General features: G+C 37.0%; 1 protein-coding gene across 1 annotated transcript in view; it reads left to right on the top strand.

Moving 5' to 3' along the window:
- Positions 1-5,405: 5,405 nt before the first annotated feature.
- Positions 5,406-21,778, top strand: part of LOC137255147 (uro-adherence factor A-like) — a 28,553-nt gene continuing 12,180 nt past the window's right edge. The window contains exon 1 of the mRNA XM_067792579.1: positions 5,406-5,546. Within this exon, the coding sequence (XP_067648680.1) occupies positions 5,535-5,546 (12 nt within the window). The 5' untranslated portion in view covers positions 5,406-5,534. The remainder of the gene's footprint in view (positions 5,547-21,778) is intronic.

Raw genomic sequence — 21,778 nt, 5'->3', positions numbered from 1 at the left:
CAAATTGTTCACCTGGAACGCGTTCATGGCTGAAATCAAAGTAGGGAATTGCATCTGACATTATTTTTGTCTTTAATGCCTCAGCTTAGGAAATGGCCTCCAAATGTCTACCACATACATACCGGAAACAGTATATTGCCTCAGCAACATCGGAACAAGAGTCGGCTGAAAACAACTTGCGCGACTATACCTAAAATATCGTGGAAAGCAAACGCCAAACACTGGAGCTGGAATATTGCTTGGCATATTAAAGGGAGAGTTGACTGTTGGATAGCCTAGTGGAACGTTTTGCTCTGAATCTGCATTGTCTTTTATTGATTACAGGACATTTTCAGCTAACGTTCTTGTGGTATAAGCACTGGGATGTTTCAAAAGTAAACTATCAGCCCCTGAAACTTTCACTGTCGTCTTGACGTTTTAACGAAAATAAATCAATAAATAGATAGAGATTGGGACGCAATGGACTTTCAATCCCCAAACGTCAACATGAAATGTTGTTTCCCCACTTTCTGGACATTTTGACAACATACCCATGTGACCTGATGAAAAGAAAAGATGAATATTTGGAGTCAGAACCTTACCATGTTTACGGTTCCCACGATAGGTTTCCGTTCACATAAGATCATGAAAGACATAGGTTCCGCACTTAAAACACTACTCACTGATAACATCTTTAATAGGCAAAGAGACAAAATTTTCTTTATGCATCTACTCCTTCGAAACAAGTCCATGGACAATACTAGGAACCTAAATTACTGAATATGTATGTTGTTGTTATGGCAACAAGGATTTTTTTATTATTAAAGATCAAAATAAACATTTCTTGAAAATTACAAAATAAGGCTGACTCATATTAAACTCAAATTATTAAATAGTTTATTGGCAGTCTATTTGTGAATTTTGAAACGAATGCCATAAGTGCATTACTTCTATAAAAAAACAAAAACAATGTCATTAAATACTAAGCGAAATGCATGATTTAGGTAATCGAGTGTATGACACAGATATTGGATGGTTATTAAATATGGTACAAGCATACGACATGAATACTATTCATCTTAATTTACATATATGGAACAATTAACGGTTCATAATAAGTGCTAGAAAAGCTAGACTTAATAAGTCATTTAAGCGTGTAACTGTTAAACTGACACAAAGTGACATTAGTTGAATACCTTTATTTCCATTTAAAAGTGCATCACCGGAATCATCGTTTCAATCCTCTTCTCTTTGAGGATTCCTAACACACGTTCACGGTTTTCGTAAAGCCATATGTACATTCAAAATCAAATAATTGGGTATATTGTCATCTTCGTGATACGACAGCGTCTCGGACTGGAAACAGGTACAATATGGAAAAGAACATTACAGACTGGAAACAATTCTTTATAGTGTCCAAGAGAGCAGCATTACTATATGCATTAAAGGTCACATGCAACCCCAAAACAAAGGTATTTAAAACACAATTATCACTTATCTATGACATATAATGCACACTGCTGATTGTGAAAAAAAGACAAATAAACAAAATTATTAACGTACAATCTCGAATCAATAGTGCAAGAGTTTGTACTTGGTTCTACTTCGCTCGAATCGAAGCACCAGGAGACAGAACACAGTCAGAGAGAGTGGGTGTGTACTCAAGGGTAACGAAGCTGGTTGATTAGCTGGTTCATTTGCCGATACACTCAGGGCTCATTATGTGTATAGAGATGATCTGTTTGATTGGCTTTTTAGAGGTATGGTGAGTAATAAGAAAGGAAGATTCTTTATGAAGAGCAACCGCTGTCAAGCAGGAGAGACAACGGTATAAGAATCCATACAGAAACGTCGCATCATGTACAATAGAAGAAAATCTTATCCATAAAGAACGTATATAGAGATGTTATGGTTTTGTAAATACCCGCTCTTTGTATTTGCTTTCGATCCGATCAGAAAATACTGAGACAGTGAACTACTACGCGGCAAGGAAGTGACGTTCGTCCAAGTACAAAGCAGGACTTGAAACTGACAATCTGAGTTTGCACCGGTTTCCGTGAAACCAAGTCATCTGAGAAAACGGACGCAGTTTCTTTGCAAAACACGGACATAATAACACGTCATGTGTACAAGTATCATACCTACATGTCTGTGTAATTACATCATGTGACAGAGACAGAACTCAAGAGCACAAGCCATAAAGCAATGTATTTTGTTTATGGTGTATAGCCTGATAGGTGTAAAGTTCAAATTGCATATGGTAATGATTGAAGTTGTGTATTGCGTATTGTCATCTGCATGTATGCAGTCAAACACATAGGTATCAATAAAACAGACACTGAATTTTGTATGTGACCGAGGCTGCTTCTCACAATCAACATATTTTTCTATGTTTCAACAGATATGTACATGTATTAAACTATTTCAGTTTTCAAGCTGAGCAATTTCCAAAAAAAGAAATGGTTATTCACTCTCTTGAAAACTTGGTTTTCAAATCTGCAAAGTATGTGACCAGTGTCATTGCCGCACACCCAAGATGTTTGTAATTACATCTCTTGTTTTCCAACTTCGAACACAGCGATAATCCTTGCACGCATCACTTGTGTTTTCACGAGTCGCCTTCTCGGTTCAAGGCGCGCAAACCTAATCAATGTGCATGCACTATGGGCGCAGTGCAGCACATTTGTTGAAACCACTTTTCACCCTAGAGCTAGGGTGAAATTAGTGAATCTTTTCAACTCTGATTTCGTGTTTTTTTTCATCGCGTTATTCTTCAACTTTATAACTTGAATTTGTATTTTTGATCATGTTATGATGTTATTTTAAGACCATACCGAAAGGTGTCAGGATCTGCAGGCAAGGGAGACAGAATTTCAGTGCACTTAAAACATTTTGAAACAATGGGTCGATTGTACTTTGCGGGTCCCTGGAAATTAGAGTTAGGGTCCGGGTTAGGTTTAGGTTAGGGTTAGGGTTAGGGTTAAGGTTAGGGTTAGATTTAAGGATATGATTAGGACTTGGTTAGGGTCAATTGCTGAAAGCCGGGACCAGTTATATGCATTTTTCAAAAAGAAAAAAATCGGTAGCTTGAATATATTACGTTTGAAGGACCTTTTTGAAATATAATATTTCTATGACACTGTGGTGAAACAGTTTCATAACCTTCAAATACCTTTTTCAGCTAATCCACAGTTTTGTGCCCAAACGAGAACGTGAGCTACAGTACCTACAGCTAACACTAATTTGACATGTATGCCCATAGCGATAGTGTCCTTCAGAAGTAATAATATCAAACCCCTATTTGTATTATATTTGTAAACACATTTATATTTCAATGTAAACGGGATCTTTTTGTCTTTGGTAAATACTCCGCATGTATTGTTCCATTAGTCCTCATATTGTTCCTTGTTTGAGTTGCATTCTAGAAGCTGGTGGTACAAGAACCTACACCGAAACGTCGCTATTGTGAAAATAAAGAAACTGATCATCCATAAAATGTTGTCATCCCTCACATTTAGATCATTTTCTTGAGGAAACAGTCCAATGACGGGTCAAAGGACACTTCTAACCAGCGCTCAAGTATAAAGAACAGCAAAAGAAACGCAACTCTGTTTGTGTCAACTTTGTAAATAGAAGACATAATCACGAACACTTACTTAATGAGATTTCGTTTTTTCTAAATTTGTTTTTTTTTTTGCTGTTCGGTATATTTCTTTGATAACGATTACAGCAAATGCTTCTCAGGTGCATGTTTTATTTCAACAGACGCGCCTCTGCTCATATTGGTTCAAAGTATAGACCAAGGAAACATCGTAGTCAGAAGGGGTAAGAACCTGCCATGAGATGTTCAAACAACCAGCTCAGTCCCTATTCCAGGTTGGTTCCTGAATTGGTTGGCACTGAGCAGTTTCCTCCTTAGAGGATTATGAGGACCTGTCATCTGGTTTGTTTGATTGTTGTTTATCGGCGCACTCAACGATGTTCGAACTGTGTGGCGGCGTCTGTAAATTATCGAGACTGAACCAGAAAATCCAGTGATCAGCAGCATGAGCATTGGTCTATGCAACTAGGATACGATGACATATGTCAACCAAATCAGACAGCCTCACCAAGCCATCTCGTTAGTCGCCTATTACGACAAGCATGGACCAATTCAAACGCAGATCTTCAAGTGTGATCATCCAGTAGGTTCTTGCGTCTGCGATATTTAAAAACATATGAAATAATCATGTGGACATCTGTTTATGACACACGTAGATTAAAATGTTATGAAAATTAGGACATATGTGGTGACTATTATTACATTATTTATGATGGCCTCCCTTTCGACTCAGATCCACACAGAAGACCATGATACCAGTCAGATTGTATGGGGTTGTTAATTCTGACGCCAAATTCTATGTTTTTTTCCCTTTTTCGTTTATTATATGTATCTATGTGGTGGGAAGTTGAATCTCAAGCCGGAAATTGTATTACGTTCGCGTTTGAGTTCTTAGGGAAGAACCTGATGTTGCTCGTGAATTTAGTTCCTTCTCAGTAATTGAACATGTTCTTGCAATGTATTTCCTTGAATTGATCAAATATCCCAAGTTCGACTGAAACGCAACTGCAAAATGGACTTGAAATATGGGATCTCTTTCATTGTGATTAAATATACTTCTATGCCAACAGAACTAACGTTTCTAGAACCAGGGAGACTATATTGAGATGTTGTAGATTATCCCCGCTAGAACTAACTGTACTAACCTTAGATCTTAGTCACTTCCCTAAAACAGAAATATTTACAACTGTACTGAGCCTCTTGCAAAATTGTTTATACATTTGAAACTAAAATCACATGTCCTGCATACTTTTAAGCGTAATTTGCATAAAGACGTGTCCAAATATTCACTTTCGCAAATTGTGCCAAAGAGCATTGTGAAACTGTACTGCGATAACAACTGAATATTGCATGTTTTCTACACAAATTCAACAGAACCATATGGCAGAACGCCAACCCTGGACTCAGCGTCACCAATCTACTAAAATTAAATGTAGCAAGTGGGGCGTAGCGCCTCTATACACACAGAGAGGACGTTGAAATGTTAACAGCGGTGTGGAAGTAACCTTTTAACACGCCAGTAAGAAGATCTGACCTACATCCGGGCTTTTCCCTTAAAGCACCGCCATCTCCTGATCATTAGCTGAGTGGCCGCACGTACCCCTGCTAAAAATAAATATTCCACTAGCCTAAACCCAAATTCATCGATTTAGCAAACAGTCGGTGAACAGCGCGTTGTTACATCGAGGTCACAATGCCTTCTTCATTCAGTTGGGGTAACATAAAAAGCTTACAGATAAGATATTATATTGACATGTAATTTGCAATTTAGGCCACGCCCACAGATGTGCGGGTGCCAGAACGTATCTTTTCTTCGATATGTGACGTCACTTCCTACAGCGGAACTGTCAATATTACCGCCATGGCAGTGAGCAGAGTCGAAGCAGACGAGAACTTTGACATATTTTCATGCACTTTTGTATTGATGGACGAAGTAAACTGGTAAACCTACATAATGAGGGGATCGGTAAGTTCATTTGTGTGACTCAATGAATGTATTTCGAGACTTTAGCGAGCCAGTTAGCTGCGATCACAGGCTATCGAGAAACAATGCTCGGACCGAGTCCCACTGAATGTAAACTCGGGGCGGTCGTTTTGCGGCAGACTTAATACAACGCTTGGCGACCGGTGTACGATTCTATTGAAACTACTTGGGGTTTGGCGAGCTGCTGTAATCTGTCGTGGGATAACAGGCGCTTGGTTTTCTAGACTCCCTCCGCTGTGTGTTCACCATATGAATGCTATTTGCATGTTTCTGGTTCACAAAGCGTGTAGATAGGGTTGTGTATATCATCGATGGGTCACGTGGATCGGTACTCGTTCTGAGAGGTAATAAACCCGCTTATTCACCATATCCACTTATGTGATTCAGTGCAAGTTATCACGATAGAAAATTAATTGTTGTTCATCAAAGTAATGAACTTCTTTCCTGTATTTACCTGTGTAATTGATAATGAAATCGACAAATATTGAATTATCTGTTTAAAGTCACATACCCTCATACGAATGAAATATTAATTCCAGCTGGAATATTTTTTTATAACTTGCTGAATTGCAGTTTTATTACCACATTCTTACGGTTTTGTTTTCATTTTGATCGTGATACTTAAAGCAAACGTGACAGAATTCATGATACTAATTATATGTTTTGTTAAAAGTGCATAAATCAGAACACTGTCATTTTATCATAACAAAGCAACATATGTCAAACATTTTAAATATGACTGAATAGATAATTTTCTTAAATTGTCAGGATTTTTTATCTTGTGTTGTAGTTTATTGTGGGCATGTGAATGCTGTGTGACATTGCTATTACTGCTGAAATATCTTTTTGCAATTGACATGACATCTGCTAATTTATTGTGTTATTTTTACATTATAATTTATGATTATGACACCCAACTATGAGCTATTTCCCAGTATTAAAAAAAGTCTTAGTTTTTGTTATGTAAAATAAGAATAATGTTTTTTAAAAGTCAGAGAAGTAAATGGACTTGCATGATATCTGTTGTTTTATTGTGGGATGGCAAATGAATTATTGTTATAGTCATGATTATGACAGGTGTGTTCAGAAATTCTGTCTGGTCTGGCGTTGATTATTTTGAGACTGCTGTGATATTGCTGGATAATTGCTGATAGCCATTAACTATGCTTAAGCAATGAATATTTGCTGATGTGTCTGGTCCTGCCTCGGTCCTGGTCTGCAAAGTGTTTTAATGTTATGAGCATTCCCACGTTCGTAACTGTATATACTGGACAAAATAAGTTAGGGATATCGGTATTTTTATGACTGATATTTTATCAGTATGTCAGTGAATAAATACTTCATTATTCATAATTTCAAATTTTACAAATGTCACTAACTATTTTTGGCCAGTATAGTTTACCATAAACGTACGAATGACTTAGTGCTATGAAGGCTTTGTGGATTGGGCCCCCTGGTCTGTTTCAGGTGTCGTTATTTGGGATTTTAAATGATTGGTAATTTCTGTTTATTTAACTCAACAATTCGGTAAAAACCCACAAACTATTAACATAACTGATGCAATATTTATTCATGAAAGTGTAACTTGAATGCAAATAAGACCACTAAGAATGTAAGGTTGCTAACAACAGAGGACAATCTCACAAAATAATGTTTCACAGTTCTTGCTTTGTTTGGAATTAAAAGTGGAATAATGTCCATAAGGAAATATTTTGATGATGCTCAAATTTACAAAATGACTCCCACAACCATTTACTCTTGAGTCACCATGACTTTCAAAGTCTATTTAAAAAACTGGATGATGTGACTGGAATATTGCTGACTTCTCTGACATTTCACAGTAAATTCACTGATTCACTGACGGTGAAGTATAACCTTGTGGTTGAAAGTGTTCACCTGTCACATTGAAGGTCAGGGTTTGATTCCCCACATGGTTGCAGTATGTTCTGCCTATTTCTGTTGTCTACAGCTGAGATGTTTTGCTGGAATCCTGCAAAAGTGGGTTCAGTCTCATTTATTGTGAACCCATTCAAAACTTATATTTATTTTCAGATCCGTCTTTTTGCCAGTTCAGGGGATTTATGGTTTGAAAATTTCAAGTGTGCTTGTCTTAAGATATGAAGCTGTGTCCCCAGCTGGGACATTGCTGGAATATTTGCTAAAAGCGGCGTAAAACCGTGCCCCCTTGCTTTCCTTATCTTGGGAGTTGAACATCGATTTATCCACAAGGTTTCCCCAACCTCTTGTGTGGTTGGTAGGTTTATTGTTTAATGCTGCACTCAGCAGTATTCCAGCTATATGGTGGAGGTCTTTAAATAATCAAGACAGGACTAGACAATTCAATGATCAACAGCATGAGCATCAATCTGTGGATAGGATGAAGTGTGTCAAGCATATCATGGAGTCCGACAAAGCGACCTCGTTTCTGACCTCTGACGACAATTATGGGTTGATGAAGACCAATTCTCACCCTAATCGTCACAGATGCGAAACAGACCAGTACCTTCTGGCTGGTGGACAATGCTTACAGTGGATTTGTTTTGCAGTATTAGTCGACAGATCTTTAAAATTTGAACTGATGTTGACCTGCAAGTGCAAACTTTTATTTTAATGTATGTATACTATTCCTACACAGAGGCAGTAGGGTAGCATGCTGATTATAGTATTCACTTGTCATATTGAAGGACTGTGTTTGATTCCTTATGTTGATACAATGCAGGAAGGCTATTTCCGGTGTTCCTTGTCATGATATTCCTGGAATACTGAGATATGCTGTATAAAACTAAATTCATTCACTCGCACACTCACAGTTCCAGAACGTGAGAAAAATATTTTTATCATGCTGGTTGCCCTTTGTTAAGCTGCATTGATCATGTGAAGTTGAAATTGAACTGAAACATTGAAAGTGAAAACATTTACTGATTGTTGTTCACCTGCATCATGTTATGAATGACACTGCCACAACAAGCAATAAAGGTTGACAAAATCATGAAAATTTGGTTCTGGCTAAATCACTGACTGTTACTGCCATTGGATACATCATAACGGTTGTGTGCAAATAGTCAATTTTTATCCCCCCCGGCATGAATTGCAGGGGGGATATAGTCGATGCCTCGTCCGTCCGTCTGTAATCATTTTGTTTCCGGAGCATAACTCAAAAAACGTTCAATATTTTTATACCAAACTTGATAGATATAATCATCTCAACCTATAGTTGTGCCTTTTGCTATTTACACAGTTTGGGCATTTTTTTTGTGTTTTTCCATAGAACATTTTGGTGTTAGTCTAATGGTAGGGTGGGCTTTGTCTCAGAGCAGAACTCAAAAACCGTTCAACATTTTTCTGCAAAACTTGGTAGATATGTGTGGCAGACCCCAAAGTGGTGCCTTTTGCTATTTACAGGTATTTGTGATTTATTATTTTCTCGGTTTCCATGGAAACTTTCGGACTTAGTCTCACAATGGAGGGATGGGCTTCGTTTCCGGAGCATAACTCAAAAACCGTTCAATATGTTTCTGCAAAACTTGGTAGAAGTACCAGTCAGAGGCTACAATGGTGCCTTTTGCTACTTACAGGTTTTTGTGATTTCTTAGTTTCTCGGTTTCCATGGAAACGATGTAGACTTGGTCTCAAAAGTGAGAGGTGTGTTTTGTTTCTGGACCACATCTCCAAAAGTGCCCAGTATCATGGTGCCTTTTGCTATTTACAGGTTTTTGTGATACATAATTTTGTGGGTTTCCGTGGAAACGTTTTGGACTTAGTCTCAAAATGGAGGGATGGACTTCGTTTCCGGAGCACAACTCAAAAAGTTCTAAATATGTTTCTGCAAAACATGGCAGATATGTAGGGGAGACCCTAAAGTGGCGCCTTTTGCTACTTACAAATTTTTGTGACTTATCATTTTCCCAGTTTGCATGGAAACGATTCTGACTTAGACTCAAAATGGAGGGATGGGCTTCGTTTCCGGAGCACAACTTGAAAACAATGTAATATCTTACAGCAAAACTTGCAGGATATTTGAGGCAGACCACAAAGTGGTGCCTCTTTCTATTTACAACGTCTTGGCGTTTTTATTTTTTCCAGTTTCCATTGAAACAATTCTGACTTTGTCTCAAAATGGAGGGATAGGCTTCATGTCCAGAGCACGACTTCAAAACCATTTCATATCTTTTAACAGGTCTTGGCAGATATATGAAACAGATCTTGAAGTGGTGCCTTTTGCTGTTTACAGATATATGGCATTTATATTTTCCATGACTTTCATGGAAACGATTCAAACTTAATCTACGAAAGCATCAAGTAACTGTCAGATGATTTGTCCTTTCAAATGTATGGGGTCGAGGGGATATGTCATCTTCTGATGACTCTTCTTTTTTAAAGAATTGGGCAAATAACACAATTGAAATTATTTGTTACAATGAAAAAAATGTCAGATTTTGGTATAGAGAAAAATTTGGGGGAATGAAACCATAGATGTCTTTTGTTAGAAGTCAGTGGGCTTTTTTGTGAAAACTATCTAAAAAGGACAAAGAGAATTCGCTGCATTTGAATCAAAAAAATTCTCTTATTTATGTGCTTATGTTCAGTTTTTTTGGCATATGCATTCAATTCAGACTGGTAGGGGACACCAGATATGGGCATCACACATGGTTCCCATATGTGGAATCGAACCTGAGGTTTCAATGATGAGTGAACACGTTGACCACTTCGTTACCCCACCAGCCCTCAAAGGAGCATTAGAGATGACGAAAGGATTTTGTGTCTAAGTACACTTCAGAGTGTAGGTCATTGTTCTTTTGTCTGCAAACTCGATTATTTCGTTCGGCTGTAACATGGTTGACAGGATGTAAGGGCATTCTCATCTGTTGTTCTGTTTTGTTACAGCTTTCACTGGATTCAAATCTTACGGTTACTGTCAGTGTATCGCTGCTATTGACATAACACTAGCGCTTTGAATAATTCAAGAAGTATTGTAAAGTATGGGAGACTTAATACAAAGAGAAAGTTTGGCATGAGCTCTGAAATGTCAGTTGTAGGTGATATGATTGGGTTTGAAACCCTTATGTAAGACACTTTATGTTGCATCGACACAAGTCTACCAAGCTGTAATAGGTACCTTGAGTGGATGAGGTGTGATAACTCGTTGTGGCTTAACAGACTGCATGGGTTGAATCCTCCCCTGGGAGTTGAGCTGGTTGAAAGAATATCAGGAAAAAAAACCATTTGTTGATAGTGGGAAGACACCAGCACCTTGAGCTTGCACTTGTTCCATGGATATGTGCACTATATAAAAAAGATCTGTCCCTTTTGACAGTAATGTGATTGGCAGGATTTAGGAAAACGTGCCAAGTATGTGGACTGGGTGTTGAAGGGGCAAGGACAGTGGGCTGATGATGAGCCTTACTAGCTTGACTTTGCCAGGTTCTTCTAAACCCTCTCTGCTGCATATTTGTAATGAAAATTATGTAATGAAAAGGACTGTAGATTTGGGATAGGACTGAAAAGTCTTAGGCTCATGCTGCTGTTAAGCATGATACTTCATATAGCAAGTGTTTGATAAGTAAATGATTTTGCTGTGTCTTTCAAATTGTAGTGGATTATCCGTGCTTCATTATTTAGTCTTCTGTGATATATCTGGTATATTAATTACATTAAATATTAGATAAATTAAACATGTGGAATCTGTTTGTTCTTTTAACAGTATGGGGGATTGGTATTTAGACTGGAGAACTTTCATCCTGGTTAAATAGGTCTTCAATATCTCAGTAAGTTTGAATAGGTGTTCATGCTCACTTATGTGGTTGATTGATGACATTGTGTCTGAATTTGTGACTGTCAGTGCTTGTGATGTCAGTCACTGCATTGTTTGGTCCAAACTTTCTTCCTGGCAGACTGTTGTCATATCAGCACTTGAATGGTGCTGAGTATGGTGTTATACAACAAAAAAACACTCAAACCTGTTTTGTCGTTCAAACAGTGTTATCTTTATCATTAACATGCCAGTAAGTTCCACTTCAGTCTTGCAACTAGGATGTGATTGAGTGCGGTGTTGAACAAGCAAACAGAACTTCCTGGTTAGCACGTTTAAGATTGTGTCTCATTAAATTTTGATCTTTTATCTTGGTTAGATACCTCTCTGCAAAACTCTTGTGGAAGATTGTGTCAAGTTAACCAACCATTGGATGAACTGTAGTATGTAGATTCTTAAGCCAATCAGATCAGCCAATCGATTCTTTTCAGCTTTCTAAAATGAATCCCTGTAAGTTCTTTACCACCTCGATTCAGGTACTTTCATTACTTTGCAAGAAACATGTTACAGAACACAAATATGTCTTTACTGTTTGAATGGGGCCTATTGTAATGGCTGCTTGTGTTACAATCAATCAGTCATCAGAAAAAATTGGTTAGCGTCATTTGTGAAATATTCCTGTAATCTTTGTTTATGCATAAAAACAAAACAAAAAAATAAACAAAAAAACATAATAAAAACCATAGTTCTTGGGTTTTTTAGCAAATTGCACAAACTACGTTTTATGTAAGTGTTGATCAAATCAACCAAAATCAATCGACCAAATATTGTTGATGCAAACAAGTGTTCCCAAATTGTTTTTTTGCGACCAAATTTCAATTACCGTATTTCAATTAAGCGGACGACCTCTAGCTTAAACATGCACAAGTGCATTTCTACTGCAGTGGAAATGTAGTACTATGGACAAACACTTGTACACACTTCACCACTCACATCAAGAGGAACAAATTTAATTGCCTGACAGCTACTTTTCGGGAACAGATGGATTTCAGTGTAGATGTTATAGATATTATCACCACTATGATACAAGTGATGATGATGTTAGCATCTTCACTGAAACATAAAATGTGTTCCGTCTTCATGCCAGATTCCAAAGAAGTCATCTCACCTCAAGCTTACTCTCTGGTACATTTTTGTATGTTTACGTTGAAGTTATGATTTCTGTATCCATTATGTAAGAGATTTGATACTTTGTACAACTTAATATAGCATACACTTCAGGAATACTCTGGGATAAGCCAATATATTAAGAATGAATAGTGCTTGTTATGGTGGATATGACTTTGCATTATCCTCCAAAGTATATCTTGTAGCATGTTTTTGAGTTTCTGGTACGCTCTGAAGTGTGTCTCTTTACAGATGACCTGGTTTGGTGTCTGTTGGCACCTCATGTATCAGTGAATGTATGATGTTGACATATTTGCTTCATTGTTTCGTTTCAGTTTTTGCAAGGTTCTCTGACGTACGTAATAAACGTTTTAAAGTTTAGTGACTTGGTTAAAATGCAATGCTTAGAAACTCTTGGGAAAAAAGTATTTGAGCACAGTCTCTATCAAAGCAATTGCCTGGAATGAAAAGTCTTGATGGTACATTTGTTTTTTGCCATCCTTACATTGTCATGTCAATTAGTTTTGTGATAATTAGATTTTGGTTTATTTGTAAGAATATCAGATTGATTACACTAAGCTATTTATTAGCAATTTCCATTGTATGTCATAATGACTGGTCCTCCATGATTTCTCATCCAACTGACAAAGGAAATAATGACTAGTCCCACATGACATCTCAGCAAATTGATCAAGTGAGCAAAGACTGATCAGTCACCAAGTGAGAAGGGCGTGTCCTACTTCATTTAGGTACTAAACACATTAGCTAAAGCTTTGAGACATGTTTTTATGAGCGGATCATTTGGTTTGAAGTGGTGTTATATTTCTGTTGGTTTGTTGTTTGATGCTGCATTATTCCAGTTTGGTGACAACTTTTCTGTAAATGATTGAGTTGGGCTAAGACAAATTCAGTGATTTGCATCATGCTCATTAATGTGTTCTAATAAGATGCGACAACATGTATCAACCAAGTCTGCACGATTGACCACCCGATCGTGTTGGTCACCTCTTAGGACAAACATAATTTGCTACAGATTGGTCTTCATGAGTAGAATCATTGTTGATGTGAAAAGAATGAATTCAGAACTATGAACATTGTTATGATATGCTCCAAAACATTTGTATAGAGTTCTGAAAGTTTTGTTGATCTTTTGAAGGATCTGTTGTTTGGTTTGCAACACGAGATTGTCACACTCCTTATGCTGACACATTAAACAACAGGATGTCTTAATACGTTACTTGGTGCCACATCTCCTGTATTGTAGCTGTGATCTGCATCTCTGCTGTGAGAATGTGTGACCTGTTAAACTTGGCCGCCACACGATTAAAAACAAACTAGGAGCCATAGAAAACATCATTTTTAGCAGAATTCCTTTTTTAGAAAGGTTAACCATGATTACTCCATGTTTAGATAATAATCAAAATGGGTTCTAGGAAGTAAAAGAGTGTTAAATGGTTATAAACTGAGCTTAAAAAATCCATGTGGTGAATATTATATAAAGGATAAATATACAGCACTGAATACAAATATTTGGTAAGAAAATGAATAACATATTAGTTCTTGATGTATTATTCAATATATTCATTGAAACAATAGCATCATAAATATTGAGGCATGCTTTGACCGTATTAACAACGTTAATTTATTGCCACCATGACCAGAGACCATATTATTGTCAAATTAAAAATCTATGAGCATGGTCTTTCATCTTGCTCACATTGGTTATGTTCCATTTTGTGTTTCACTTTGACAGGTAACACCCATATTCATATACGAACACTCCTGTTTAAAAAATAAAAAGATCATTAATCTTCTTTTCTAGTGATTGCAAGTAAGGAATTGAATTCATGATGGGATACGGTTCAATTCACCAAATGGGTGAATGCTGCATGCTGAATATTGTAAGAACCTCTCAAAAGAGGCAATTCTTGACAAACTGCTCAGAAAGCGTGTTTCCTGTGTGTAATTGAATAGCATGTGAATTTATAGGAGGAACTTTTCCTACTGATGTGATAACTTCAGATAGGTTGACTACAAAGATTTGGCCGCTGGCTGAGATTGTCTGGACAGATTAATGTAATCATTTATTACCAGATTAATTAGAAACTTGGGCAATAAGTTAATGGTTACATTAGCCCTGAACAGCTGAAAATTAATTAGACATTTTTCTGACATAAATAATTGTTAATTCTGTGGAATTGGCAGGCTATGTGACCCCAATAAATACTTGCTAGCCATACATAAAGAAATTGCGCATCTAGTGTTGTAATTACAATCAAAATGTGTTCTTGGGTTTGCTCGTAATTAATGTGCAAATTTTAAGATTTGTTACAAGGTTGAGATATATGATCAGGAATCAGAAGAGAACCATCTCACATTAATTGCTGGTTTCCATAATGTGAGACACTAATGGGTCAGTGGAGTATTCAATGATATGGTTATTTAATGATGAGTGGAAAACTGGTGAAATTTACAAGCGTTCACTTGTCATACGGAAAACCTGGGTTTGATTCCCACATGAGTACAATGAGTGAAGCCCATTATAATGACCCACTTGTGATATTTTGCTTGGATATTGCTATAAGCAGTGTGAAATACAACTCAACCAATCAGTCAGTTGAGCAAGGGGGTGGAGTGCAGGCAAATATCAGCTATCTCAATATTAAACTCCCTTCAACGTCTGGTGCATCTAAATTCTTCTTTCATTTCTGGACTAAGTGATATCAGCAGATTCTTCAGCTCAAATTCTGTGACTTTCATCCACTTTCTGTGGATGGCAGTTTTCCATTGATTGGCAGAAATCAGCTGATTCTTTTTCAAAATCGTCATCCCTGCAACAGGTTTAATTTTCAGTACATTATAATGTTGGTATATACGATAAGGACTATCAGATGACTTGAAAAAAGAAATGCTTGTAAATGAAGTAAACAGTAATGATGGAAGTATGTTGTTATTATTGTGATGTATTTTGTTAGAAAGTATATTGCACAAATATTTCTTTGTTAGCAAAGAACATCATCAGCTATCGACTTGCTAGTGTTAGGAGTAATGAAAACAGCAAGGTATACAGCAAGTAGAGTGATGAAAGGTACCTAAAGGTACTTCCTATCCATTGGTGTAAGTGTACTGTAACTTAGTGTAAGGTAATTCTAGCAGTATCACATTTGATAACAATGGCTTGTGCCATCAGTTACTGAAATGGGCTTGAAATCTGTTACTGATCTTCGAAGCTCCCCACAGTGATATCACTGTTCCTGTGCTCATAATTTGTTAAGTGTCAAACACATGTGTCACATATTTAAATAGAACTATTTTTCTTCATTACATTGTTACATACACACTCTTAACACTTCCAATGTAGATATTGCTGAAAGTGGAGAATGTTGATGAATATTTATAGGAAACATTCATGTTCTGTTTGCAGTAAGAGATTGTGCCCTGCTGTTAACTCATGCATCGTACTTGAATTAAATGTATGGTGTGCAGCAATTTTATGCTCTGTGTACAGTTATTCCAATAAAATTTCCACCCTACCAAACAGAACTGCAGAGTATTAAAGGTTTACTGCAATATGCCTTCAAATGATATACATTGCAATTTTTATTTTGTAAGAACCAGTATGTTGGATGATACCAGGGTTTGAAGTTTTGTGATTATCTTTATGCTTTTTGTGAATATCTACACAGACTTTTATTCACACTGATGTTTTACATTGTCATAAATCAATTGCCAATTCAGCATATTTTACATCTAAAATTATGAAAAAACCCACAATCCCTCAAAATCAAATCTAAATTCGATATTTCTATATTGTATTTCAAAACTATAACATTTATTTTTAGGGCTTTAGTATGTAAAAGATACGACTGCATGTTCAGTCACTGTTTGTCAGAGTCAAATACTGAAACTCCCAGTAAATCACAATACATATTGGAATATGGGTACATTGCAATACACAACCCAACTACCAAAGAAATTTAAAGTAACAAAGCCAGTTTCTACTGCTGGGCTTACAAGGTGTGGTAACTGCTCTGGTTCAATCCTTCCATGTGCCCTTCAGTGTGGAGGGAAGCTCATTAAGTGCGCATGTATGCTTTATTGTCAAATTGTTCTTCTGTCATTATCAGTGGTTGGGATCTCATGTGAAAATATGCTGCCAGCACACTGTAAACTGTCACTCTTTGGTCCAGTTTGTTACAATGGATTTCTTTTTCAAGTTTCAGTGGTACCTGTTAGGACTTTGGTAAAAACATGTTTCCAACTCTGTACTAATGTTTGTCATGATTTGCATCAGGGCAATCATCTTGATAACCCTGAAGGCGTGGCAAAACTGGTCACAATATCAACCAGTTGTCTGGCCCAGCTTCACTTATTTACAGGTAGCTGTGGTATGGTGTAATGATAGTGTTCAAGTCTTAAAGAATATTGTCCAGATACTGTTTAAAAACTGTCAGGGGCGATGGAAAGGTTATTGTGGTGGTTTGTGGATTCCCCATATCTGCACAGTGTGAGAATCCTATTTCTTGTCCAAGAAATGTGACAGCAACTTCGCCCCCTTCCCCCCCCCCAAATCATGCTAACTTTCCTGAGAACTTCAAGTATTAGTTTCAGTGAGTACTTTATGTTCATCAGCACATGAATGAACTAGTTTATTTTTATGTCTCACTCAGGAATATTCCAGCTATATGGTTGAGGTCTGTAAATAATCCAGTCTGGACCCAACAATCCAGTGATCAACAACAACATGAATCTACACAGTTGTGGTGTTGTGACCACCCAATCCTGTTACATGCATATTACGATAAGCTTGTATTCACAAAGATCAGTTCTAATCCGAATCTTCACGGGTCCCATCAGCTCATAAGGAAAATGTCCCATGTGAGGAGAGTCACTCTTTTTTTAAACTTTGAATTATAGGTCATTCATGGTTGCAGTTTCATGTACCTCTTGTCTGATAGTTTCACAACACTGAAATTACCCAGTATAGCCTTCTGAACTTGTACACTTGATTATCGTTACTCATGTTATTTACCGTGCAAATCAGGAATCGTGTGCATGAACTCGACTGTAGTGTGGTGGTGGGGTAGCATGGTGGGGTAGCCTGTACGCTTGTCAGATCATGTCCAGGGTTTGATTTCCCACAAGGGTACAGTGTATGAAGCCCATTTCTGGTGTCCCCCACCGTAATTGCTGGAATATTGCCCAAAGTAAAAAATATTGCTTAATCCATATGATTAAATTAATTAATTCAGTTTTCATAAATCATTAATCAATTTAATGACGCTAACCAACGATTTTTGATACTTGATTGGTTGTTATGAATCATCAGTTTTTATCCAATTCACAACACTGCTACAGAGAGACAAAGTAATGTGACTATATGTACCAGTCCACCGAGTTCTGAAGTGGCTACCCAATTAGGATGAGGGAGCCACAATAAACTAGGTGCGCCTAGTGGCAGCCAGAGTTGTATACTCCCCAGGGAGTTGAGATTGATAGTACAATGTGTCACTGAGATTGGTGTGTGATAATCGAGGGAAACAAATACCAGCATCTTGAGCAAGCAATAGTGGCTTGGATGTGTGCGCTGTATAAATATCCTGTAATAATTCGCATGAACACATTCCAGGAAATTGATAATGAACATCTGCCTTTTTGTGTCTCCTCACAAAGACTTTTTATTGAAATATATTGATATTGTATCATTGATATGCACTTTGATGACCGTGAATGATATTGAGGGCCAACATTATTTTTTTTAAAGTACTTGTGAAATAGTGCTACTTTTTTGATGATATCTGAGGCATTTCATGGTGTGTTAGTTCATGATTTCAACTAATCTGTATACGTTATTGATCAGTTGATGTGAGTCATTTGTAGTTTAACTCTTTAGAAGAATTGGAACAAGCTGTTATTTATTTAGTGTGCAACTATGAGGTATTTTGGGTCATTGAAATGATGTAAAATGAGGCATGTTTGATATCGAGAGGTGGGAAGGGAGTAAAGCTACATATGTGATCTTCTGTCCTATTGAATTTTTAGTTTTAGTCAAGTCACAACTTGTCTTATAACAAATTGCAAATGCTTGTTTCTGACAATTCAATTGTCAAAGATAGATAGTCCATTTATCTCAAATCAGACCGATTAATTGCAATATACCTCGAAAACTAATAAACATAAAATACTCAGTGAAATGCTGATCATGAACTAAACATCATACCAACTCTCTGAGATTTTTGTAGAAGTTTTGTCCTTAAAATAAATAGGGTGTTTAACAAACTATCATTGAAATATTGGCACAGTTCACTGTTTGTTGTGAGGGAGAAGCGCAGAAAAAGGGACAGCCAGGTGTGCGAGAAAGGATGGAGACAGCACAGGTTAATGAATAAATAACTTTCTGAACCCTTGTCCTTGTGCTTCTCGAACACATGGCTGTGTCTGCACTCTTCCCTCATTATAAGCAGTGAACTGTGTTATTATTTTAATGATAGTTTGTTTTACAACTTTTTTATTATGAGGACTAAAATTCTGCAAAAGCCTCACAGTTTACATGGTGCCATATAGATTGAATCTTAATTCCGTCCACATTTCTCACAGGTCATCATGTGTATAGTCCATTAGGCTCAAAAGCAGACCGATGAATTGCAATGTATCTCGAAAACTAATAACCTAAACATACTCAATGAATATAGTGAATATGACCAGTCTTCTTATATGTGAGTGAAGCAAACAGAGGTTATCAACGTACTTCCTTTACTTTGGTTCGAAAAATATTTTACATGTCAAACTAAAATATTGTCACCATCATGGGTACTCTCTTATTTTCTTATTTCCTCACTTGGTTGTGCTCTCAGATTTCCAACTTGATATATATTAGTTACTCACATGAAATAAGTCTTATTCAACATTGTAGGCGCCACTTGTGGTATTCAGATTGTTTTTTGCCTCCATACCCATGGCAGCTCCCAGTTCAATGGAATATTAAATTCAGCATTATCATGCAGTTGTGTCCACTGATGGAGCGGCGGGGTAGCTGAGTGGTTAAAGTCTTTGCTCATCATGCCAAAGACCTGGGTTTGATTTCCAAAATGTATAATGTTTGTGAAACCTGTGTCTGATGTCCATGATATTGCTGGAATATTTCTGAAAACTCATCTTCACTACCTGAAGAGTTGTCCATGTATAATTATGTAATATACTCCTAGCTTTCATTCATCTTTTTTAAATCAAAATATGACAAGAGCGAACTGAAAGTAGGTCAACTTTAAGAATTTTAGCCAGACAGTCAGGCTGGTTGAGAGAATTTCCAGGCAGCCCGACTCAAAATTTACCGGCCACGGGCAGTCAGGCAGGCCATCATTTCGATCACTGGGTGGGACACCAGAGGTAGTGTGAACAGTGTGTATTAATAAAAAGAACCGTACAGTTTATGGTTCTTCTGTTAGATCCATAATGGATAACTATGATTGAATAACATCTGTCCAGATTAGTATTAGAAGCTACTTATGCTGAAATACTTTCATTGCCATTAAAACTTATTGGTTATATTGAGTGTGCAGAAAGAAATTAATGAGACATCGGCTTCAAGCTGATGCCCTGAAGAGTTTTAATACAGTAGAAAGTGACACCTGAATTTCCCCTAATTATGACACCATGGCCCGTGAAGATCTGGGGTAAAATATGTCTTCAGAAACCTGTGCTTGCCACAAAAGGCGACAATGCTTGTCGTAAGAGGCAACTAACAATGTTGGGTGGGCAGGCTTGCTGACATGGTTTACAGTTGTTATCAGTTCCCAATTGCACAGATCAGTGCTCATGTTGTTGATCACTGGATAAAGTATTATGTTCAGACCACCTCCATATAACTGGAATACTGCTTAGTGTAGCGTAAACTAAGCTCACTCACTTGCACTATGGCTCCACATATCTGAAGACAGAGTCTAAAAAAAATGTGTTCTGTCTCCTTTACTCAGCTAATAATGTACTACAATTGTAACTCAGATAATAATGTAGTTCAGTCTAGTTCAGGTTGAAAGAGTCTAATGCTTTAGATACAACTGCATTATTTGAAGAACAAGATGGCTATCATAGATAACCTGTTCTCCTACAAGTATATTTCCAAACATGGCCATGATGAGTGAATTATTCATTGCAGTGGAAAATGCGGAGAGACTTTGTAGCAGCATGAAGCACTTCTTTTCCCTGTGGTACAGCTCTCTGTACTTTCAATTTTCATGTATGACTGTCATAATTAGATCACTGTTCCCTCAGGTGAGCAGACTCTCGGGGTTGAAGACTGCTGATTGACATGTTCTTGGTTAGTAAAGGTTAATAAGGGAAGACTGTGAGAGAACAAGTTCTAAATTATTCTGGTATTTGTGTTTTACTGTGGTCCCTAACATTCTTAATGTTGAAACACTGAATTGAAAAAGACATTTATCTTGGTAATATTTTGACTACTTGGTGGTTCATTGATGATTTAAGCACCATAATCTTTTATAGACTTGTAACTGTGAAAACACTGAAATGTCACACGCTTATGAATACAAGATAATATTTCATGAGAGTGTATAGTTACCATGTCACAACCCATTGGTGTCACCTAGGCGGTGCACAGCTGTTAACCTATAGCTCTACACTTATAAACTGCACATAATAAGCACTAGTGAAATAGAACGGCCATTACTCTAAATTGTACGTGTGTAGTGGAGGGTGAAGCTGGATACTTCTATGAGTGCCAGAGTTGGTTGTCCAGAGAACCAAGCAGTTGGGAGTCAGGCAAGTGTACCCATTGATAAATTATTTGTGTTAGTGTATAGCCAGGAAATTAATGTAAAGTTGCTTGGCATCAATTAGTTATATTGTCCAAGATTTTGCAAAAAATAAAGTTGGTAATTGTCATGGCAATGTGTTGGGTACATGCCATATTTTTGTCCTATTATGGAACGTCAAAAACCTGGTTTCAACTAGCATAGCTTTCATTTTGAAGTAAAAAAGATTAATGGGAAGCATGTCATTACAGAAAGCCTATTTACTGGACAGTTGATTGAATATCTTAAAACAGTCCATTTCATTATGGCTCAGCCTTTTAATACCTGCATTAAACCTGCTACTTTGATCACTATATAAGTCCAAAGTTATGGCCTAGAAAATTTAAGTCCTGTTATCTGTGGTGTTAATAGTCCATAGGGTGTTGCTAAAATCTTCCAAAAATTATTTTCAGAGCCTCCTTTTGTATCTAGACTCAAAACTTCGTCTCACAGACTGCACACATACAATTTAGTGTAAATTTATTGAA

The sequence above is a fragment of the Haliotis asinina genome, chromosome 1 (assembly GCF_037392515.1).
Source record: "Haliotis asinina isolate JCU_RB_2024 chromosome 1, JCU_Hal_asi_v2, whole genome shotgun sequence".
In the NCBI taxonomy this organism is placed as follows: domain Eukaryota; kingdom Metazoa; phylum Mollusca; class Gastropoda; order Lepetellida; family Haliotidae; genus Haliotis; species Haliotis asinina.
This window is presented reverse-complemented; position numbering and strand designations above follow the sequence as displayed.